This window comes from Stomoxys calcitrans, chromosome 3, assembly GCF_963082655.1.
Source record: "Stomoxys calcitrans chromosome 3, idStoCalc2.1, whole genome shotgun sequence".
Taxonomy (NCBI): Eukaryota; Metazoa; Arthropoda; class Insecta; order Diptera; family Muscidae; genus Stomoxys; species Stomoxys calcitrans.
In genome coordinates this window covers 176681580-176707197 of record NC_081554.1, presented here as the reverse complement: position 1 = coordinate 176707197, position 25618 = coordinate 176681580, and the positions used below count along the sequence as shown (strand labels likewise).

Below are 25618 nucleotides of genomic sequence, written 5' to 3'. Positions count from 1 at the left end.
TTTCCAGCTATGGTTATAGACAAATAACTAAATGTTTATTAATTATATAAATGTTTTTTTTTCTGTCTTATAGGCTAAAAGGTCTTAAGCTACTTTTAATTATACAATAATTTATCGAGTTTTTCTGCAGACATTTATGACTCATTTGCATTTTTTGTGTATTTTCTTAAGTAATGATGATGATATATGTTTAGTTTATCTATGGACATATGTAATGAAGACAATTTGTCACAGATCGATCGATCTAGACCAAATTGAAGAAGGATGTCGAAGGGCCTAACACAACTCACTGTCTCAAATTTCGGTGACATCGGACAATAAACGGATCTTTTATGGGCCCAAAACCTTAAAACGAGAGATCAGTCTATATGGCAGCTATATCCAAGTCTGGACTGATCTGGACCAAATTGAAGAAGGATGTCTAAAGGCCTTACACAACTCACTGTATCAAATTTCAGCAAAATCGGATAATAAATGTGGCTTTTATGGGCCGAAAACCTGAAATCGACAGATCGGTCCATATGGCAGCTATATCCAAATCTGTACCGATCAAGGCCAAATTGAAGAAGGATGTCGAAGGGCCTAACACAACTCACTGTCCAAGATTTTAGCAAAATCGGATAATAAATGTGGCTTTTATGAGCCATAGACCCAAAATGGGCGGATCGGTCAATATGGCAGCTATATTCAAATTAGGACCGATCTGTGTCATAATGCAGAAGTATTTTGAGGGGCCTAACTTAACTCACTGCCTCAAATTTCGGCGACATCGGACAATAAATGCGCCTTTTATGGGCGCAAAACCTTAAATCGAGAGATCGGTCTATATGACAGCTGTATCCAAATCTGGACCGATCTGGGCCAAATTGAAGAAGGATGTCGAAAGGCCTAATACAACTCACTGTCCCATATTTCAGCAAAATCGGAAATTAAATTGGGCTTTTATGGGCCTAAGATCGGCGGATCGGTCTATATGGGGGCTATATCAAGATATAGTCCGATAAAGCCCATCTTCGATCTTAAACTGCTTATGGACAAAAAAAGAATGAGTGCAAAGTTTCAGCTCAATATCTCTATTTTTAAAGACTGTAGGTCGCAATTTTCGTCCGATCGTCTTAAAATTTGGTACAGGCTGGTGGTTTGGCTTAGAGACGAAGCCTATTGAAGTTGAAAAAAATCGGTTCAGATTTGAATATAGCTCCCATATATATTTTCGTCCGATTCGGACTAATAGTGCAATAATTTGGCGCCACGTTGTTCGTTGGAGAGTTTCCTGGGAAAATGTGTATCAACGAGTAGTTATAGTTCCTCACTAGACATTGTCCATATATTCACTGATTTCTGAATATATGCCAACGTTATAGGTTTCGAGGATAGGATTTTCCTTAGCCTGGGGGGCGCGGGGCTTCCGAATTTGACACAGGATTTGTTCTTTGCCTTTCTCAGCTTGCCCTTTTATTTTCTTAGATTGGCCTTATAGACGTCCCAATCGTGCGGTGCCCTTGTGGCTTTCGTCTGTTGAAGAGTTTTCTGCTGCCCTTCCTGTTTGCCCCTTGGCTTGGCACTAGGACATGCTGACACCAAGGACTCATTCAGGGCCTTCGTGATCTCCTTGACCATTATGTCCATGTCCTCAGCAGTTTCCACTTCCTTTTCTGGTCTAGGGGAAGAGTCGTGTAGGTTGTGTTCCGAAATTTATCCCAATCCACCTTTCCTCTGTTTAGCTGAGGGACCACCTCTGCAGTATTTTCGCCAAGACTGAAGTTTATATAGTGATGATCAGAGAAGCTGATCAACACTTCCCTGTCGCATATTCTTCCTCTTACATCTTCCCATACAAAGGTAACATCTAATACTTCCTGGCTGTTCCTGGTAATAAAGGTCGGTTTATGCCCTTTACTACAAATTTATCTGTAGAAACCGGACCATCGTCAGGATTCAGAACTTTCACCACTGTTGTGTTAGTGCCCTTCTGAGTCCGCCAGAAGATCATCCTCACAAGATTTCAATTTCCTTACACATCCTGGGGCAGTTGAGAAATAAGTGGAACCACTCTTCCTTAGTACACTGAACACTTTAAATTTATTACTTATAAAAAAAATATTGCGCCTTAGAAATTTGTAACTAAACTAAGCAGCTGTGAAGAAGATATGCATTTGTCCTCTAGGTTTTATGGTCTTTGAATCTGTTATGAATATATTTGTATTATGAATATATGATAGATTATATTTATGTAAGTGAACAAATACTTTTTGTTATTTTTCCATGCTCTTCTATATACCAAATATCAATATTTGTACTTCTGCTATTACATACAGTATATAATTGAAAAAAAAAAATATTTAATCTTCTAAAAAAAGAAAAAGAAATTATTATCACTACTTATTTCCTGGTGACTACTCTAACTACTCTTTATATGCTTAGAAATTAAATACCATATTTATATATACATATATATGTACGAGTATAACTATTAGTTTTCTACACACATCGGTCTTCTTTGATACAAAAAATCTTTGTGTATTTTGGCCCTCTACGATTTCCATATCTCTATTAAACTTACATTACAAAGAAGACAACTAATTCTCCTCTAATAAATATGGCAAGACTGGATTAAAAATTTTTTTGTTTTTAAATATACATTTTTGGTGGATAAATGTTGTTTTAATTATATATAAATTTTCTTTTTTATTTATTTATTTAATAAATAAATTTTCTTTAATAAACATATTTTTGTCCAATTTTGTACAGTGTACTATTCATTTTGCTCCCCTAACATATGCTTTGAATTCCGTTACCTTAAAGTCATGTGTTTTTTAAGTTTTGTGTAGACTTAACTTAAACTTGTGTAGACTTTTTATGACAAGGTATTTATGAGCGCCAAAAAACAGACTACAAAATATTTACATTTTCCCAATATACAACAGAGGTGGTGTATACATGGCCTTTTAAAAACAATCTTTCTTCATAGGTCGCTATTACATTATACATAGTGGAGAGATATTTTGTTTAAACCTTTTGGTTGGTGAAGTATTTCTTTGAAAGTCGCTATGCAGTTGCTTAAAGCTATTTTCGATGGCAATATTGTGTATTCCATTTTTTCAAACCCTTTTTCTCAATATTTGCATGCGCAAATCATATTAAATAAAGTTTTTAAAAATTATAAATTTTTTAAAAGAATTTTTTTATTTTTGATATATTTAATTTTATTACGTACTTACCGAACCGGGCCAGCCCCACTGCGCTTTTATAACGATCTTCTTTTGTTTGAGCCCTATATTGGCATGGTCGCCATATAAGTCCCGTTTTGGGGGATTTAAGGGTGAGGACATTTCACCCGAGCATGTCCGAAGATTTGAATCCTGGGTAAAAGATCAGAAAAATTTTCGGCGGTTGTTATTCCATTCTTTTAAAACATCAGGCAGTGCAGAGACGGGAGACTCAATACAGCCTAACAATCAGGGACCCGACGATTAATTCACCGACCGACTTCAAAATCCGAAATACTAGGATAGGCAAACATCCTAATATTGAAACACCAGGCAGTGCAGGGACAGGAAACTGAATGCTGCCTTAAGAACAAAGAGCAGACGCATGTACCGGAGGACCAATGATTGATGTCATCCAGATAAACTTGTGTTAATTTCTCTTTCGAAAATTGTCTACAATGGAAATATGAAAGCCACAGGAGATACACCACACCAACTATGATTTCACGAGTTTTAACTCCTTGTTTAGGAGGGGGGTCATCATCAGAAATTTGTAGGTGTGAGGTCGTACATTGGTAGATTGTATTTATGTCGTCGCTCACAGTAACGTTGCGATTCGCATCACCCTTGAAGAAGTATGGTCCAATGATGCCACCAGCCCATAAACCGCACCAAACTGTAAAGTTTTCTGAATGCATTGGTAGCTCTTGCAATGCTTTTGGCTGATCTTCACCCCAAAATCGACAATTCTGCTTATTCTTCAGCCAAAATGAGCGTCGTCGCTGAACACAATGAAGCGTGCGATAAACTTTCTTAACAGAGAACGCATTTTGATAATAAAATTCAATAATTTGCTAGCGTTGTTCATATGTAAGACGATTCATAGTTAAATTATAGATCAAACTGAAGATGTTTGACAGTGAACCAAAACACGAAGCGTGCGTCAGTTGTTTAAACCAGTGTTGCCAAGAAGATAATAGCTAAAAAATCACCCTTTATACATCAGATGTGTTCGGCTCGGCTGATCTTAATGAGGTTTTACTTGTTACCTTGCAGAATTTGGACAATGCTTTTTGTAAAAAAATTCCAAAATTTATGAACAAATCTGCGTTGATCGAAAATATGGCACATTCCTAGAGATGGGTCTCTACCGGGTAAATACCCAACGCTTGGGTATTTATTGGGTAAATTCCCAATAAATATCTTGCTGTTTAAAATTTCATCAAAATCGGATGAAAAATGCTCCTTTTATGAGCTCAATACTCCATATCGGGAGATCGGCCTATATGGTAGCTATACCCAAATATGGTCCGATCTGGACGATATTCAACAGAGGTTTAGAGGGGTACCAGAACGCACTGTGCCAAATTTCATTGAAATCGGATGAAAAATGCTCCTTTTATAGGCTCATTACACTATATCGGGAGATCGGTTTATAAGGCAGCTATATCCAAATATGGTCCGATCTGACAGGAATGGGTAGGGGTCTTCCAGAACACACTGTGCCAAATTTCATTCGAATTCGGGTAAAAAAATGGATATTTTATGGCCTTAATACCATATATCGGGAGATTGGGCGGTCGGTCTAAGGACAGCTATATCCAAATATAGCGCGATCTGAATCACACTTCACAGAAATGGGTAGGGGTCTACCAGAATTCACTGTGCCAAATTTCATCGAAATTGGATGAAAAATTACCCATTTATTGCCTCAAGACTTTAAGTCTGGAGATCGGTCTATATAGCGGCTACATATAACTAAAATCCGATTTTATGAGATTAGAAGATCAGGTTTATATACAAAGAATACGAAATCATCAAAAATGGTTTGGAAAATATTTTTATACCCCAGTTATCTGCAAAATTATAAATACCCAGCTTTTGGGTTTTAATGGGTAAATACCCAGGTATTGACCCAATTTACCGGGTAAATACCTTTTGGGGTATTTACCCATCGGCCATCTTTTCATATTCCAAACCATGAGCGGTGTGACCATTTTGGCATGGTAAAGCAATAATTACCATGGTTAGGTCTAATTGTCAGTATCAACGATGATGACGAGACTAAAGGAAAGATCATTGAATTGTTGAAATTGAAAATGGGCAGAGAAAAGTGCTTGATAATCTTTCTAAGCTTAGCAGGAGGCTTGTCCTCCAATTCCACTGCTGATTCTGATGAACTTTTATATATTTATTTTTTAACGTTTTCTATTCCCTCCAACCAAAGATGAGGTTATATTCGTTATGTCATTCCGTTTGCAGAATATCGAAATATCCATTTCCGACCCTATAAAGTATATAAATTCTTCTTCGTCGTAAAAATCTTAGACGATCTAGCCACTTTCGTTCATCCGGCTGATGATATCACGCCACAGTCTTAAGAAGTCAAGATATTGAGCTGAAACCTTGCACAGATTCATTTTTTTTTTTTTGTCTATAACCATGTGTTTGTCAAAGTATGCGACTCAAAATATGCATTATACTCTATGCGAACTCACCTAAAGCTATGGAGAAGGCAATTTCTGGAAAATTCGAGGTGAGGTGAGTTTTTATGGAAATTCACCACACTGCAATTTTCCATGAAAATGAACCAAAATCAGTTAAATAACTAGTAAAAATTATTTTCAAAAAATCTGGTATATTTGAATTTGTTCTGAGCACCTTTTGCATAAAAATATAGATGTTTTTTTTAATTTTCGGATTTTATTTTTTTTTAATATTTTATTCCTGCCCTTTAGTTACTAAATTTCAATTTTTGTTATTTAAAATTCAAAATATCGTGTGCAATATACAACTCCTTGATGAATTTCATTTCAAAATTCACTACATTATAAATTTGCTAATAATTTCTTATACATATATGTATGTAAGAAGTCTCCCCGTTGCCATTTAATGGAACGTCCGTGAGCAAATTTTCATTTGTCGAACCATTGACATTCCGCCAATGCGGATCCATGTTTGTATACATAATTGCCGGTAAAGTAGGACTCCTTGGCCAGGCATCAGCTTTCAGGGGATAGAGAGCTGCTTGCTTTCGGCTAGAGGTCTCTAAGTGTTCTAGCGTGTATGCTATAGAGGTAAAAATTTAGCATTGAAGATCCATTGAATTTCTTTAAGTCTGGGTTTAATAGCGTAATAGACGCAAAACTTGTACTATATTCTCTGCGAACTAACCTACAGCTATGGAGATTGCAATTTCTGCAAAATTCAAGGTGTGGTGAGTTTTTGTAGAAACTCACCACACCACAATTTTTCACGAAAATCAACTAGAATCAGTAACAAAACTAGAAAAAAGAATGGCTTTTTAAAAATTTTCTGTGATTGCCTTTGTTTTACGGATCTTTTGCTTAAAATTTGATTTTTTTTTAATTTTCAGATTTTATTATTTTTAAATGTTTTGGCAATGACCTTTGGTCTTTCAATTTCAATTTTTATTTATTGATATTCGCGTCTTTAATATACAACCTGTGGTTGATTTCCTTTCATATCCAAAAACAAAATGTCTCAAAAGAGAAGAGTGTATCGCTTTGAGTATTAAAATTTTTTGTCAATGTTTACCATACTTGATTATTTTGATGAATTATGTATATATTACAAATCTAGCGATTGTGGAACTTTTTCAAGAGCCACCATATATTTCTTACCGTATCTGAACAAGTTTCAAAGCACTCTGTTGACTACATGCAAAACCAATAAACCAACTTCAGTGCAATGAAAATTAACAAACACCTTTTTACCTTTTTAAATAGATCTCTAACATATGTCCTAACCAGTCTTAACATATGTCCTAACCAGTTCTGGCAGACTTGACGATTTTACATCGATTTGATGATATTTCGGCCAAAATGTGGTCTTTTGACGATTGCCAATTTTTGTTTTCAATCGTTTTATATTTTGATGATTTTTTTTTTTTGCTTTGATTATTCAGGTCCACAGGTTAATATTGCAAAACAGGGTAGGTTTTTATTAAATATAGTAATCCTGTTTTTACTATCTTGGGGCTTGTGCCACAAGTGATGTTCTTTGTCAGTACTTCATTAACTCTTTGTGTTAATAAGCCTTGTGAAAAAATTTAAATTCCAATAAAATTGTATTTTTAGAGTTTCCTGAGCCTGCCATTCTGAAAGTTTCATTGAAATTTCGTCATCAGAGAAATTTTTATTAAAGATTTCAGTGAAATTTTGTGTTTAATGAAAATTTGAGTTAAATTTTGTCTTTTGAGAATATTTCATTAAATTTTAACTCTAGAGAGGATTTCATTGATATTTTATGGTTTAATTGAAATGTTCTCTTATGATATATTTATGGTTTTATTTAAAGCAAAAATAAACTAAATCGAGCCGCCATCATTATTTGAGCTTCCAGACGTTTATTGCAAATGGAAAATGTGCCCATGAACATTCCATTAAGGAACAGGGGCAAACTTCTTACATATCAATGAGAGCTGTCCGATTTTTAAGCTCAATGATAAGGGGCCTCCTTTTAATAGCCGAGTCCGAACTGCGTGCCGCAGAGCGACAACTCTATGGCGAAAATTTTTAACATGGCAAAGTACCTTACAAATGTCGCCAGCTTAAGGAGGGGATAACCATCGCTGAACTTTTTTTATGATGTTCCTGCCAGGATTCGAACTCAGGCGTTCAGCGTCATAGTCGGACATGCTAACCTCTGCGCTAGGGTGGCTTCCGAGGTTTATACCCACCGAAAATAGAGAAATTTTTATGAAAAAGTCGAATTTTAGGTGTGACGATTTTATGAGGTTTTTTCAGAAAAAAATTAGCGGTGTTGACGATTTTTATACCCTCCACCATAGGATCGGGGTATATTAATTTCGTTCATTCCGTTTGAAACACCTCGAAATATTCGTCTAAGACCTCATAACCTATATATATTATTGATCGTCATTACATTTTAAGTCGATCTAACAATGTCTGTCCGCTCCTCAGTCTAAGCACGCTAACTTTCGAAGAAGTAAAACTAGGCACTTAAAATTTTGCACAAATACTTCTTATCAGTGTAGGTCTGTGGAGATTGTAAACGGGTCATATTGGTCCATGTTTTTATATAGCTGCCATGTAACCCGATCTTAGATCTTGACTTCTTGAGCCTCTACAGAATGGAGTTCTTATCCGATTTGGCTGAAATGACTTCCAACAACTGTGCTAAGTATGTTTTAAATCGGCTTATAACCTGATATAGCTGCCATATAAACCGATTTTGAAACTCGACTTCTTGAGCCACTAGAGGGCGCTATTTTCATCCGATTTGGCTGAAATTTTGAGTGAGGTGTTTTGTCATGACTTCCAACAACTGTGTTGAGTATAGTTCAAATCGGTGCATAACCTGATATAGCCATATAAACCGATATTGGATCTCGACTTCTTGAGCCACTAGAGGACGGAACTCTTATCCGATTTATTATTCTTTGTTTGCCTAAAAAGAGATACAGCACAAAGAACAATCCATGGTGGCCCGGCCGATCTTAGCACGCTCTTACTTGTTTTGTCTAATTACAACCGCATTTTGAAACCATATGCCAATTTTCTAAAAGTTCTCAGTTAACTTGTTATTATCCCAATTATTTAGAATCTAATTTCATTGGAGTATATGAAACCAATTCATCTCAAAATAGCCTTTAAACAAAAAGTCCACACAACTGTTCGTTTTATATTTTTTGAAATATTTTCCATTAACTTTATTATTAATTAAAGATAAATTGATTGGTTTTCATTTATGTATAATACAATTTATACGTTTTTGTTTTATAACATATTTCAGATGTATGGTTTGTTTGTTTTGTTGTATTACAATTTTCTTTGCGTTTGATATGGAGCATAAAAATAATGATAGGAAAATATGTATATATAGTGAAAATTAATTTAAATAAAATTAAAAAAAAATTCGAACACATTTTGTAAACATTTGTCGATGGTGTCTGACGCATACAAATACTATATATGAAGTGAAAATTAGGTCTACAATAAAAAAAGAAAAAAAAAAAATAATAATAGTAATCTAAAAAAATGAGCAGCATATGGAAAAATAACATGAAAATTTAATTAACTGGCAAATAATGCATATAAAGTCGTTGAATACTCTGGCAAAAAAATGTTATTACATTAGTACTCCGATTTGAGTTCGTATGTGAGTTTGTGTGGGTGGCTAGGCAGGACAGTTTGGTATGTATGTCTCAAAGGGGCGAAAGGGTTTGGAAGAAAGAGTTTCCCTTTCCCCCAAAACATGCAAATGATATACTCTGTTCAGTGATTTCTATGCCTTGGAGTCTAGTTGAAACTGAAACTGCACATTTATAATTCACTTAAATATACTATATGTATTGTATATATAAAATATTTTGTTATTATTGTTAATACATAATATTATATAAATATAAGTATGTAATAATTATTGGCAATGAATTTATATATAAGTATTTAGTTTTTGTTGTTGTTGGATTTATATATGCATTTAAACATTTACTGGTCTAAAAATTGTTCATAAATTTTTTGTCCATCATTTATATAATAATTTATTAACACTTTATAGACATTTATGCTACACACTTTATGATAAAAATTTGTTAAATCTTATACTTTTGAATATATATCAAGTCATGATGTGTTTGGTGTTGTAGCCAAGAGTGTAGAGAGATAGAGAAAAAAAGAAAGTATTCATTATTCAGTATTAATATGGTATTGTATGTAGTAAGTGAGTTCACCACAGTTTATTGTTATTGTTTTGTATTCTGCTGTTTTCCATTTTTGTCATTTATCTATTCTATGGTTGTTATACAGTATATATATATATTGAAAATAGACACAATATTTTATTTTTATTCTTTTATTACTATTTTCAAGGGGTTTGATTGGTGGTGGGGAATCTGTTACATTGACATATGTATGTAATTACTTTGTTTTAAAGTTTGAAGTTTTTCTTTAATATAAAAGTTATAAGAGATTAATAAAATTGTTATATACCACTGTTAGCTGGTCTCATGTATCAAAATTCTATGCAAATTCATTGTATTTCTTGAGTGGTGAGTTTCGCAAGAAATTCACCACAGCTGCAAATAATCTTCAAAACCTAAAAATATCACCTAGAGGCTTCTTTGTTCTCATTCAAATAGATTTTTTGTGAAAAATTTACAAGTGGTGAATTTCTTTAAAAATTCACCACACTGAAATTTCTCCTTTTAATTGTAATTTAAACATTATTATTAATTTTTCCACTTCAATAACTCTAGTTATACTATATTTTGAAGACCTTTTTTAAGTGGTGAATTTCTTTTTCTTAGCTACTCATCTGATTATTTAGTAAAACATTTATTGAGCAATTCTTTTCAGTTTTCTCTTAAATTCTATAAATATTATTGATTCCTTAGTTGTTTTTCTATATTTATACTGAAACTGTGGTGAAAACTTTTTGAATTTTTTTATTTTAATTTTCTTTTTTTTAATTCTATATAATTGTTCATATATCTTGATCACTTTCATTTTTGTTTCTATTCTCCTTAGTCTCTATGTTTTTATACCTATAATCTAATGAAAAGAAAATTCTTTATATTTAAAAAACACAGCTTTTATATTTCTTTATGTTCTCTTAATCCCAGAAAAACTCAATTCAAACTTCTCTCTCAGGCGGATTTACTATCCATTTCATTTATTGCCATCTCTGCTTATGGCCATATTTCATGTCTTCGTCTCATCATTCTCTGTACCCATTTGCTTCCACTTCTAGCTCCAAAAATCCACCATATTGACTAGTTTGCATTTTTTGAGCTCGAGTTTTGTGGGACGGGCGCGAAGTCAAGCACGTCCAAAGATGGCCGACACATCGCCAGTCGATTGAGAGTGCGACATATTGATATTGTTATTCGAGGCCGTTGTATGATGTGAGGAGTTGAGCTGCGGCACATGATGCGAATTACCATTGTGATGGGTATGACCCAAGGTGGCTATGCCTCCATATTTTGCCGATGATGTGGATCCCACAGTGCCGGTTATCAAATGTTTGCGTGAAGCGGATTGGGTTAGATGCGAGTTACTGTGGCCGCCCACCAGGGTACCATTGGAACCTCCGGTGGTTCCATAGAGACGATGCAACGAATATTGCTGCACCGATTCGAGATCAGAGACGGATGATGTTATCTTGGAGCGCACAGCCATTTTTTGCATGCTATTGTATTTATCACCGGCCGACAACTTGATATCGGGTAAATGTCCTGAGGATTGAGCATGTGTGGGATGGGACAGAGTAGAGGGGACATGATGATGGTTGCCATTGGCACCATTAGCGGTCGATGTTGACATGTGATGCATATTAGAGCGATTGGATTTGTTGGTTGTTGTTGTGATGGCAGCATTGCTAACTGTCGTTGTGCTTGTTATGGAGGCCACCACTGGACCGCCACCATTTGCGGCCGAGGGCGAGATGTCGGCAAAACTATAACAGGATGATTTCTGCGAGGATGAGTTAAGTCCACCTGTGGAAGAGGATGTTGACATTCTGCAAGAACGATGTCGTGAAGAGGAAGACGGTTGCAGGAATTCATGATGAGCAGCCTCATCGGGAGTCATGCGTTCCGCTGGATCCCATTCCAAACAACGATGCAGGAAGTTGATAAAGTGACGATCTTGGCAAACCAATACTTGCGACAGGGTCTTGGTGCCGGGGGAACGTTTGCGACCCTTTGAGTTTGTAATGCAGCGTGGGGCACCGCGCGAATCGAAGAACAGACGACGTCTGGTAGCAGTGGCAATGAGATCTTTGGGTGGCAGTCCAAATATTTCCATGATGCAGGCTAATTGTTCAACTTCATTTTCGCCGGGAAACAAAGGGAAGCCAGTATAGAGTTCAGCAAGAATGCAGCCTATAAAGAAAAAAAGGAAATATATCATAATCTAATATTTTGTGAATAAGGACTGGGATATTAATAAAGGTTGCGAACAATGGAAATTTTAATGTTCAAAACAAACAAACATTAACTTTCGAACATTAGAGGTAATGTTCGTAATTAGGTAATGTTAGGTAATTAGAGACTTTAAACATATAGAATCCGCACTAACTAAACCGTGGTGATTTTCACCAAAAATTCACCAAACTTTATTTCAGCTTTCAATTTATCTAAAAATCAATTAGAAAACATGGAAAATATGTTTAAAAAAAAACGTATTTTTTTTTTCTTTTCAATCCAGGAACGGAATTCTTTGGGACGAGGTTTCCTTTGGCGTATGTTATGAACATTGGCGTATGTTATGAAACGTTGTATGGTTTAAGATAACCAAAACATGTTTAAATTTTTATGCGTACAAATTACAGCTATTGAGAAGGAATTTTATCATTATATATGTTGTGGTGAGTTTTCATAGAAATTCACCTCCCTGTAATTTTCAATGAAAATCAACTAAAATCATCTAAAGAACATTCAAAATATTTATTTCCAAATTATTTCTATTTCCAATTTCTTGGAAAAATCAACAAACTTCCTCTCAACTGGATTTCTTTTGCGACTGGGTTTAATAGTGTATTAGACGCAGAACTTGTATTATACTCTTTGTTTAGTAACCCATAGCCACTGAGAATGTATTTTCAGCAAAATTCACGGTGTGGTGAGTTTCTATGGAAATTCACCACACTAAAATTTGTCATGAAATGCAACTTAAATCAGCAATAGAACTGGGAAAAAATGTGTTTTAACACATCCACCATGACTTTTCCCTATTAATGTCATTTTGTTAAAAATATAACTAATTATTTTTCAATTTTTTAATTTTGTGCTATTTTTGTGTACCACACACATTTGCCCCTTGATTTTTATTTACATACATTCGAAGTATCGTGTATTAAATATTCAAGGCGTAGTGGATTTTTGTCCAAATTTTCCATACCATAATTTGCTATTATTCTCTTATACAATCAACTTGGTTAAGCGGAAAAGCATATTTTATGTAACACCTTTTGTTTAAAGGGTTTTTTCACCAATGTTGACCTTTTTCGTTATTTCGAAGAAGTATATGTAACCCACTGTTATCATGCTATTGTAAATTAAAATCTCTCTGGAGATTAGGTTGGCATGTCCACCTATGACATCGAACGCTTGGGTTTAAATTTCCGCGTGGACATCAGAAAAATGTTCAGCGGTAGTTATTTTGTGAGGTATCCTGCCATGTTAAAACTTCTCTACTAAGGGGTATGCGACACGCCGTTCGGATTCGGGATAGAAATCATTGAGCTTAAACTTTAATCGGGCTGCACTCGTTGATATGAGAGAAGTATCCACTGTTCCTTAATGGAATGTTCATGGGAAATTTAGTATTAGTTGTAGTCAAATCTTTCCTTGTCAATCTGAAACTTTGAAACCCTTTAGCTCTTTAATGTATTACAGTTTGTTTTAGATTTTATTTTGATATAGGCGGAAATACACATATGCTATTTTGTCCTATACATTAAATCTTAATTATCCTATATCTTCTTCCTATCTCATGACCCCAAGGAAATTTATTGTCTTAAGGATGCCAATACGGCAGACATCCGCTACTAGTTTGTATAATGGTAATATGCCATAGAATATAGGAGCCAAGGAAGACAATGAAATTCCATACAGTTATTTAACAAGCTTTTATCTCAACGTTAATTTGCAAAAATGATAATATGTATATATGAACAACGCTTGTTATCACCATACCCCAACCATCAGCTCATCATACACTTAGGAATTAACACGCATAAAGGACAATTTTCACATAGCAGCTTAGAACAATTCAAAACCAACTTGTGAACATATGGGGATTTCAAGACAAATTAAAGTCAAGACAGTCCATACCATTATAGTGGTATGGAATGAGTCTGTGAAAATCATGTTACAGTCTTCAAAACTAAGGTTCATGTGGTAATATCGGCATTTATTTTTTAATAAAGTTGGCTAGATCGATTTCCCTAATACAAAAACATCTATTTTCAGAACTTTCCTTTTTTGCTGTGGAATGCCTCATACATATATGGCTCATACACAATATGACCGACCATATTATGTGTATGCATATGCAAGGATACTTCTTCCATTGTTTGGCCTTATCTAAATATATTTGAACGCGTATACGAACGATAAAAGGATAAGTAAATATTTCACATTGTCCGGGGGAAACTCTCTTGTAATTTGTTAAGTGTATATTTAATGACTTTATCCGGTAAGGAAATTCGATGGGCATGAAGCCTACTGGGGATTAGAAAGACATGTAGCGTAAGAATATGGAACATGCTTTTGCATTGACCCACACCATTATTAAGTGTAACAATGAATTGTTTGTTCCATATACATATGTATACTCCAATTTGCCATTAACTTCAATATGGTTATACTAGGCCAGATAAGAGAAATTTTAGCTTAAGGTCATTTACCCTCATTATTAAAACGGGCAAATTCCGTTTTCCATTAACTGTGGCAATGATGCTTTCATATATTCTAGACTAAAACCAATCACTTGTAAAGGGGGAAATTTTTATAACACTTGTATGTTAATTTCTAATACTTTCTCCATGGTAAACAAAGCAAATGGTCTAGGGAAAGGCATAATTTAAAATACAAAGCCATAAAATAAAAAAAAAAGAACCAATCCTTTTACTCAAAGGCAAAACGAGCAACCTTCAAAGAACTAAAAAGAAAATGATGACAGACATTTACATTTCACTTTATGAAATTCTTGGCAACAAAAGAAATCCATTAAAAAAAGGATAATAGCACAAATGGATGACGCTTAGTTGTTAGATGACCAAATTCACAAAAATTCAAATCTTTGTGATGATAATATGCAAAAATAAATAAAAATCTATAATGTATACATAATCTCAAATTCTAGTCTATCGTTCTCTTTCTTTATTTTTATCATTATAATTAATTATCTCCAACTATGCAAAATTTAGTTATGTACCTCAAAATTTTCTATATTTATGACATTTTCAAAATTTGCGATTTGTAATAAGTTTTCGTTCCGTTTTCAGTTGTTCTTAAAATAACACGGAACCTATACATCCGATTTCCTATAAAGTTTAACTATTTTAATAATAAATATGTGTTCAACACTAACTCCGGTTTCGCATATTTTTAATCTGGGTTTTCAGTGTTATACATGTAGAAAATCCATTAAAGGCTTTGCGTATTAAAGTAAAAATATTAAAAATGCCATTTGTGCAAAATTCCCAGTGTGGTGAGTTTTTCAAAAAATTCACCACAGTCAAATTTGGTATGAAACTTGAATAAAACCAAAAACTTAACTGGGAAGAACATGTTTCTAAATCAAACTACCATTAGCCCGTTGATTTTATAGGCACAATTGCAAAATTTTTCGTTTCTTATTAAGTTCAACAAAATTTTCTTACTTAACAGATGAGGTTAGATTAGATATTATAATTGTTTGGGGTTTTCAGTGTCTTACACGTAGAACATTTTTTAAAATCGTTGCCTATGAAAGTGCAAATATAAAAATGCAATTTCTGCAATATTAAGCGTGTGGTGAGTATTTTCAGAAATTCACCACACTACAATATGGCACGGAAAATCGTATAAAATTGAAGATATAACTCAAAATAGTATGCGTTGATAAAACATGCAATATTTCCTCGTTCAAAGGACGTTGTTTAAAATAGACAAAATTTTTAACTTCGATTTTAAAGAATTGAATATTTACCATTTTTATCCTTAAATCCTAAAATTTTCAAATGTTTAGATTAAACTACGAGAGATTAGTTAATATTGAACTCATAACATAGCAATTATGCATCCGAATTCTTAAAGAATTTAACGGTTTTACTAAAAACTATGTTGAAATACTAACTGTGGTTTCACTAGTATCATAAACAAAATTATGTTAAATCCGTTTTTTTCAGTGTTATTCGTGTAGGCCATCAATTAAAGGCTTTGCATATTAAAGTACAGTTTTTCAAAATGCCATTTCTGCAAGATACGCCTCGTGGTGAGTTTTCAAGAAATTCACCACACTTCAATTTGGTGTGGAAGACTTAATAAGAAAAGGATTTAGCATGGAAAAACATGTTTCTTTCGAAAAATACCTTAAAAATTGTCATCGTTAGCACATCCATCTGTGACGCTGAACGCCTGGGTTCGAATCTTGGCGAGACCATCAGAAAAAAAATCTTTTTTGCAGCGGTGGTTTTCCCCTCCCAATGCTGGCAACATTTGTGAGGTGCTATGCCATGTAAAAACCTCTCTCCAAACAGGTATAAAAATGAGGCACCCTATCATCGAGCTTAAACTTCAATCGGACTGCACTCATTGATGTGCGAGAAGTTTGGGCCTATTTCTTAGTGGAATGTGCATGGGCAATACTTGCGTTTACCTTTAACTTCAATTTTAAAAAATTTTATATAAAAAAACAATCATTTTTATGAATTAGGACACTATGTTTCAACAAAAAAAAAATTTTTTTCTTTAAACTTTATGACCATTTAGCGAAGAAAAGTGGATTTTAATAACTTTGACATAAAATCGAAACTGCTGTCAAAGGTAGTAGGCTTATCGCCATACATATTTTAATATAGAAACCATCAAGTGCAACAAGGCTCTAAAAAGGTATCCACAAATTTTACTTCAAAGAATTTTAAAATAATTTTTTGTTCAATTTTTTGGATACAAAAAATTGCCGACTTCCGTCAAGCCTATTTTGCCAAAGATTGACCTAATATGACGGGAACTTTTTTTTTGCAATTCTTACTTGTCTCTTTACATCAATCCACTTTACTTTTTATAAATTCTCCCAAAAATTTGAATGTAATGTAAATTTTTTAAAAAATTAACTAGTTTTAGTAAATTTTTGCTATACACATATACTATTTTTATTAAATTTGCTGATATAAGTTGTTTAAATTCAATTAATTGACAGTGTTTTACATGCATATATATTTACAGAGGGCGCAAAGTCCATTTCTGCAAAATTCCAGGTGTGGTGAGTTTCTCAAGAAACTCACCACACTGCAATTTTACATAGAAAATGACATAAATTCACCTTTATAACTGGAAATTATATCGTTTTATGAAACTATCATTAATTTCCGGTCTTAAGGCTATATAATTTAGAATGGGAACGAATTTTTGAACTAAATTTTTACGTGAATTTAAGTTATAGCGTTTGTACATAATGATATTCGAAAGATTAATTTTATTTGTTAAGAAACTCATCACTCCATATTTTGGTTTATTATTTGTAGCAACTTTTATTGCAATATTTCTCAATTTGTTATTAATATAAACTTTTCTCCATGATTGTGTCCACCAGTTCTATGGCTAGATCAATCTGTGGATGCTGGCATTGTTTTTAGGTTGCTAGGTATCAAAACATTCTGCTGGCATATACACTAGGGCGGGTTGATTTTTTTAATAGTTTTAAAAGTAAACTACATAATATTCCTAGAAATTTCTCAGAAGAAACCATATATTTGAAATAAAATCCTAATGCGTATCTCTCGACTTGAAAATGTATACGACAGTCTTTGCGAAAAATGTAAATGCTAGAAATGATAGATTTTTCTGAGTCAAGAAGCGCGGATTGGGTTTTGATTTTAGATCCATGGTTTTTTCTTGGAATTTCATGTAGATAACGCTTATGCTATACAAATTTTAACTTTTTTTTCATCCATACCTATCAACTTATCCTAATATACACCTTGGGATCAATATTTTGGTATCCCCTATCCATGCAATTTTGTGCAACAAATTCCCTTCCAATTAAAAATTTACTTCAAATTTCTCATAAATAGTAGATTCTGTCCCCTTATTGTTTCCTCAAAATCTAATTAGTTTTTGGGTAAGTTAGTGTGGCCCCTAAACACTAAACTGCACAATTGTCGACTAGAGTGTTAAAAATATGACCATATGCTTGACCGAATGGGCGGATGTAATACTGCAGTTGTCCTGCCTGCTTGTGCTTTTGTGGTTTCTAATTTACAGTAATATTTATGTGATATTTTTGTACTACTACTAGCTGTGCTTCAATGCAACTTTTTTCTACAACCATACGGATAGTGATGATGATGAGGAGGAGGCTTCTATTTTCATGCCAGCTTCTGTTTGCTATATTTTCCCGTATCCTTTTGTTTTCAATAATTGGCTTGTTGTCAAGGATTTTTCTCTTGGTTTTGCAATGTAGCATACAACGAATTCTTGAGAGCTCTATTTTCGGTCATCTAAGGGGTTTTTTTTTCTATTCGGTGGGCAACAAAATCATTAGCTATAAAATTTATGTTTGAAAATCAAAAACTCATGCAGATGACCAAAACAGTAAAAAAACACAAAATTCTGGTTGCAATGGTAAAGGTCAAGGATAATGCAGAATATTTTATGTGGTTGGCAAATTAGAAAACTGTAATCATCGTAGTAGTTGCCATCATCATCATTGAAAGAGTATTGAAGGCAAAAATACTTATGAAGAATGTCAACATGGAAATACAACTTGATTTGTGGAAATACGACATAATTAAAACCTTGTGTATAAATTTGAAGGTTAAGGTTTGCCAAGGTCATTACCAATGATGACAGCCATAAAATTAATAAGTTATTAATTAAAAGGCAAAAAGGATGGAAAAACATAGTGGAATATCTCTTCAATATAAAAGGAAGAGTGGAAATAGTTGCATGAATAAAATAATAACCAAGATTTTTAGGTTACGTTTTGTTTTTCAAGGGGGAATTATTCACTTGTTATATAAATGAAAAATTAAAGGGACAATTTAAAAATTTTTGTTCTTGGGACAAACAAAAAACAAACCTCTTTATTACAACGAATAGTTGAGTATCGCCAAAATTGAAAATAGCTTTCGCAATGCAAAATCGTATATTTGCAACCTAGGTTAGGTTACGTTAGGTAAAGGTGGAAGTCCTTTCAGACGCACTTAGACAAATTCAATCCATTGTGATACCATAGTAACGACAGACCAAGGCCTCTGGTGAGAATCGAACCCACGATCCCTGCACTGGAAATCGGAACACTCAACCAATTCGGCCACCTGGGCTAACTATTTGCAACCTAAAGCAGAAAAAATATTTGTTGTCACAAACAAAATATGTTTGCTGATATAAACGCAAAAGTTTCTTGTAAAAAAATAAACGTTTGCTATAACAAAATTATATATTTGGAACCTTAAACAAAAAAAAATAGTTGTTGTCACAAACAAACTTTAATTGGTAAAATAAGCGCAAAGTTAATCAACGTTTGCTACAACAAAATTGTATATTTGTAACCTCAAACATAAAATAATAGTAGTTGTCACAAACAAAATATGTTTGCTGTAAGAAGCGCTAATGTTTCTTGTAAAAAAACGTTTGCAGCAACTAAATTGTCGACTGTTTTTTAGGGAAATTTTGTTTTTATAAAGTATAGATAGATGCATAAGTATTAAAAATTTATACAGTCAGGTTTTTTTTATCATATCAACGTTTGTGGTAACTAAACTTTTCTTGAAATTTTTGCATTTACATCAATTCTTATAGCCTGTTATCATTATAACTTCCAAGAAGAATATGCCATTTGTATATCAAAACGTTTATGCGATGTTTTAAATAAACATCTAAATTGTGGTATATATTTTCCTTCCTTAAAAAATAATTATTATTTTAAACCCAATCCTCTTCATCTATTCAAGATAAATCCATTTTCTAATTTTCCCCTTCAACACTTTAAACATATGTGCTTGATAGAATTCCCTATCCTTTAGGTTGGGGATTTGTGTGTATAGGAAAAAATGAACTAAAAGTGTTCATGCAAAAAATTAGTACAAACAAACGTCAAAGAAGTCCCTTTTATAATGATTAGCTGTCATATGTGTTTGTAGATGTCAGTATTTATATGACATAAATGTGTAAATATACTTATGCATTATATATGTAAACATTAGGTTGTAGTGTCGGAAGAAAATCTTAAATTTGGACCATGAAGTGGATACATTGATAGTGTTTTATTATAACCACCACCATAGAATGGGGGTTTACTACTCTAGTCATTCCGTTTGTAACTCCTCGAAACATTGATCTACGACCCCATAAGGTATATATAATCTGGATCTTCTCGACATTCTGGGTCTAACTAGCCATGTCCGCCCGTCTGTCGAAATCACGATCGAAATCACGAACGCGTAGAGCTAGCCGCTTGCACAGATACTTTATGTTGATGTAGGGGATTGCAAATGGATTATATCGCTTCAGATTTTGATATAGCTTCCATATAAACCGATCTCCTGATTTGACTTCTAGAGCCCATTACTTCCAGCAACTATGCCAAGTACGGTCCAAATGGGTTAATAACCTGATATAGCTGCCATATAAACCGATCTCCCGATTTGACTTCTTGAGCCCATGGAAGCCGCAATTTCAGTCCGATTTGGCTGAAATTTTGGACATAGTGTTCTGTTATGACTTCCAACAAATGTGCCAAGTACGGTCCAAATCGGTAAAGAACCTGATAAAGCTCCCATATAAACCGATTCCGATTTGATTTCTTAAGCCCATGGTAGCCACTTGCATTATGACTTCCAATATCCATGCCAAGTATGATTTGAATTGGTTTATAAACAGATATAACCCCTTTATGAACCGATCACCCGATTTGACTTTTTGAGCCGTTAGAAGCCTCAATTTTCATCCGATTTTGATGACATTTGGAACAAACACTGGTGTTATGACTTTCAACATCCATGCCAAGAATAATCCGAATCGCACTATTAAAATATATAGCCCCATATAAACCGATCCCCGGATTTGACTTCTTGAGCCCTTAGAAGCCTCAAATTTCAGATTGGCTGAAATTTTGACTATAGACTTGAGTTATGACTTCCAACATCCATGCAAAGTACGATCCGGATTGGTCTATAAACAGATATAGCCCCCATATAAACCGTTCCCCGGATTTGACTTCTTGAGCCAAATCCGGTATGATTCGAATCGGTCTATAAACAGATATAGCCCGCATATAATCCAATACCCGGATTTGACTTCTTGAGCCCTTAGAACCCCCAATTGTCGAAATTACGATAGCGGACGATCGCGTAAAGCTAGCCGCTTGAAATTTTCACAGATACTTCCCATTGATGTAGGTTGTTGGGGATTGGCAATGGCCCATATCGGGTTAGATTTGGATATAGCCCCCAAATAAACCGATCCCAGTATTTAATTTCTTGAGCCCTTAGAAGCCTGAATTTTCATCCTATTTTGCTGAAATTTAAAACAAACACTTGAGTTTTGACTTCCAACATCCATGCCAAGTATGATTTGAATCGGTTTATAAACAGGTATAGCCCCCAAATAAACCGATCCCCGTATTTGACTTCTTGAGCCCTTAGAAACATGAATTTTCAACTCATTTGGCTGAAATTTGGAACAAACTCTTGAGTTATGACTTCCAACATCCATGCCAAGTATGATTTGAATCGGTCTTTAAACAGATATAACCCCCCCAATATAAACCGATACCCCGATATGACTTCATGAGTTCTTAAAAGGCTAAGTTTTCACCTGATTTGGTTGAAATTTGGCATAAGCAGGTTAAGTTCGAAGCTGGGCTATATCAAGACATAGCGATATAGCCCAGACTATGTCTTGATATAGCCTCCATACAGACCGAACGGCCGATTTAGGGTCTTAGGCCCATAAAAGCCACTTTTATTATCCGATTTTACTAAAATTTGAGACAGTAAGTTGTGTTAGGACACTCGACATCGTTCTTCAATTTGGCCCAGATCGGTCCAGATTTGGATATAGCTGCCATATAGACCGATCGGCCGAATTAGGGTCTTAGGCCCATAAAAGCCACATTTGTTATCCGACTTTGCCGAAATTTGGGACAGTGAGTTGTGTTAAGCCCTTCGACATATTTCTTCAATGTGGGCTAGATCGGTTCAGATTTGGATATGGCTGCCATATAGACCGATCTCTCGATTTAAGGTTTGGGTCCACAAAAGGCGTATTTATTGTTCGATGTCGCCGAAATTTGGGGCAGTGAGTAAGGTTAAACCACTCGATATATTTCTGCAATTTGGCCTAGATCGAACCAGATTTGGATATAGCTGTCATATAGACCGATCAGCCGATTTAGGGTCTTAGACCCATAGAAGCCACATTTGTTATCCGATTTTGCCGAAATTCGGGACAGTGAGTTGTGTTAAGCCCTTTGACATATTTCTTCAATGTGGGCTAGATCGGTTCAGATCTGGATATGGCTGCCATATAGACCGATCTCTCGATTTAAGGTTTTGGGTCCACAAAAGGCGTATTTATTGTTCGATGTCGCCGAAATTTGGGGCAGTGAGTAAGGTTAAACCACTCGATATATTTCTGCAATTTGGCCTAGATCGAACCAGATTTGGATAAAGCTGTCATATAGACCGATCAGCCGATTTAGGGTCTTAGACCCATAAAAGCCACATTTGTTATCCGATTTTGCTGAAATTTGGGACAGTGAGTTGTGTTAAGCCCTTCGACATATTTCTTTAATGTGGGCTAGATCGGTCCAGATTTGGATATAGCTGCCATATAGACCGAACTCTCGATTTAAGCTTTTCGACCCATAAAAGGTGCATTTACTGCGCGATTTCGCTGAAATTTGGGACAGTGAGTAAAGCTGGGCTACTCGACATCTTTCAGCAATATGGCTTAAATCGGTCCAGATTTGGATATATTTGCCATACAGACCGATCTCTCGACTTAAGGTCTTGGGCCCATAAAAGGCGCATGTATTGACCGGTTTTGCCAAAATTTGGGACAGTGAGTTGTGTTAGGCCCTTCGATATTCTCCTTCAATTTGGCCCAGATCGGTCCAGATTTGGATATTGGTGCCATATAGAACGGTCTCACGATTTAAAGTCTTAGGCCCATAAAAGGCGCATTTATTGTCCGATTTCCCCGAAATTTGGAACAGTAAGTTGTGTAAGGCCCTACGACACCCTTCTTCAATTTGGCCTAGATAGGTCCAGATTTGGATACAGCTGCCTTTAGACCGAACTCTCGATTTAAAGTCTTGGGTCTATAATTCACACTTATATACAGTCCAATTTCTCTGAAATTCGACACAGTGACTTATATTAGGCTTTTCGAGATCCGAGTCGTATATGGTCTATATTTGGATATGGATACCAAAAAGACCAATGTTTTGTTATACAAAATTAAAAAATATTTCGATATAGGGGCATAAATTGTGCATTTTTCATCTGATTATGATGAAAGGCACAACCGAGGTGGCCCGGCCGAACTTAACGCCTCCATCATAGTATGGAGGATCTTGGATCTTGAATTCTTGAGCCACTAGAGAGCGCAATTTTTTTCTTATTTGGCTGAAATTTTGCACGAAGTACTACGTTATGACTTTCAATAACTGTGCTAAGTATGGTTCAAATCGGTTATAAACCTGATATAGCTGCCATATAAACCGATCGTGGATCTTGACTTCTTAGGCCTCTAGAGGGAGCAATTATCATCCAATTTGACTAAAATTGTGCAGGAAGTGTTTTGTTATGACTTCCAATAACTGTGCTAAGTATGGTTAAATCGGTACATAACCTAATATAGCTGTCATATAAACCGATCTGGTATTTTGACTTTTTAAGCCTAAGGAGGGCGCAATTCTTTTCCAATTTGGCTGAAATTTTGTACAACGGCTTCACCCATGACCTTTAAAATACGTGTCCAATATGGTCTGAATCGATCGGTAGTCTGATACAGCTTCCATATAAGCCGATCTCCTGATTATCTTTTTTGAGTACCTACAAGGCGCAATTCTTATCCGATTGCAACGAAATATTACTCAATGACTTCTACTATGGTCTTCAACATTCAATTCATTTATGGTCCAAATCGGACTCTAACTTGATATAGCTTCAATAGCATTGCTCAACTTGCTCATATTTGTTTCCGAAATTTCCTTTACAACCTAATATCCTTAGCATACAAAAGGATTATTGTCACACAAGAGATAAGTCTCCATGTCTGTGTTTGTTTGTTTGTGCATGTGTATCGTAAAATGATGAAACGATGTTGGTTTTTCCACAACAACGACTATGTGTATTTTTTTAATTAAAAAAGCAAAAAATATGCACAGTGAGAAAAATTACACTAATTTGTAAATGCATGTGTCATAATGTTTAGAAAGATAAATACTAACATTGACACATACACCCAAACACTCACACAAATGTGGTTTGTGCCCACATATGCCAAACGCCAGCTCACATGTCAATTGACATAAATAGCACAATTGCAAGAGCTCTCTCTAAGGACATGTGGGCGTTTGAAATTATGATACGGTTGTACTTACCCAAACTCCACATATCAATGGCAGTGCCATATTGCAGACCCAAAATGACCTCTGGCGAACGATAAAATCTTGATTGGATGTAGGTATAGATTTTGCGATTGACATAACAGGAGCTGCCAAAATCGATGACCTTTATGGAACTGCTGCCACGCTGTTTTAATAGAATATTTTCCTAAAACAACAAAAAAAACAACATTTATTTTTTTTTTTGAACGAGTTAAAAAAGAATGGACTGCTTACCGGCTTGAGATCACAGTGTATGATATTCTCTTTGTACAGCAGACGCAGACACTTGACAATGGAATTACAGAAACGCCTTATTAAACTCATGCTAAAACCATTGTAGTTGTTCTTTTTGATCAGCTCATACAAATTAAGACTGCAATTAGTAGGGGAGAAAGAAAAAGCCCAAATTATTAGGAGTTTGAAACATAACATAAAAATGTGTATAATAAATAACTAATGAAGCAATTAAAGTTTGTGATTGCCTTGCTGGAACCCCATGAAAAAATTACGACTTTCATGGTAACCAGGTAAGTGTTATCCTTGAGACAGCAAACCTCAGCCTAAAGGTGAGTTAATGTAAAAAGACGTTAGATAACAGGGGTGTAGATGTAAGGGGGTTAAAACGAGAGCCAGAGAACTAAAAATTTTGAAACCTAAATAATCAACATTATATTTTGCTAAGTTCTCTATAAGAAATAACAAAAAAAACCCAATCTTTAATTTTTGTTTCTCAAGTCAAGGTCTAATGACCAATTGAATGTAACTTACAAAGGAGTTACTCTTCAAAATTCATTTAAATCATTAAATGAATTTTGAAGAAAAGAAAACAAGTAAAAAGGCTTTAAGTTCGGCCGGGCCGAACTTTAGATACCCACCACCTCGGGTATATATGTAAACCAACTTTCATCAAAATCCGGTGAAAATTCCATACCTTCCATCGAAATGTGATCCGATTTGGACCAAATACTACTAAGCACAAGTCATTGTTCCATTGTGTATAACAAAATGTTGGTCTTTTTAGAAGCTATATCTAAAAATAAACCGATCTGTACCATAAACAACATGGATGTCGAAAAGCCTAACATAAGTCAATGT

General features: G+C 34.7%; 1 protein-coding gene across 1 annotated transcript in view; it reads right to left on the bottom strand.

Annotated features, from left to right (window-relative positions):
* Positions 1–10917: 10917 nt before the first annotated feature.
* The window catches only part of LOC106092501 (dual specificity tyrosine-phosphorylation-regulated kinase 2), a 272286-nt gene continuing 257585 nt past the window's right edge, over positions 10918–25618 (bottom strand). Inside the window, exons 8-10 of the mRNA XM_059366108.1 lie at positions 24758–24896; positions 24518–24689; positions 10918–12078 (exon numbers count right to left, since the gene is read on the bottom strand). Of these exons, the coding sequence (XP_059222091.1) occupies positions 11015–12078; positions 24518–24689; positions 24758–24896 (1375 nt within the window). The 3' untranslated portion in view covers positions 10918–11014. The remainder of the gene's footprint in view (positions 12079–24517; positions 24690–24757; positions 24897–25618) is intronic.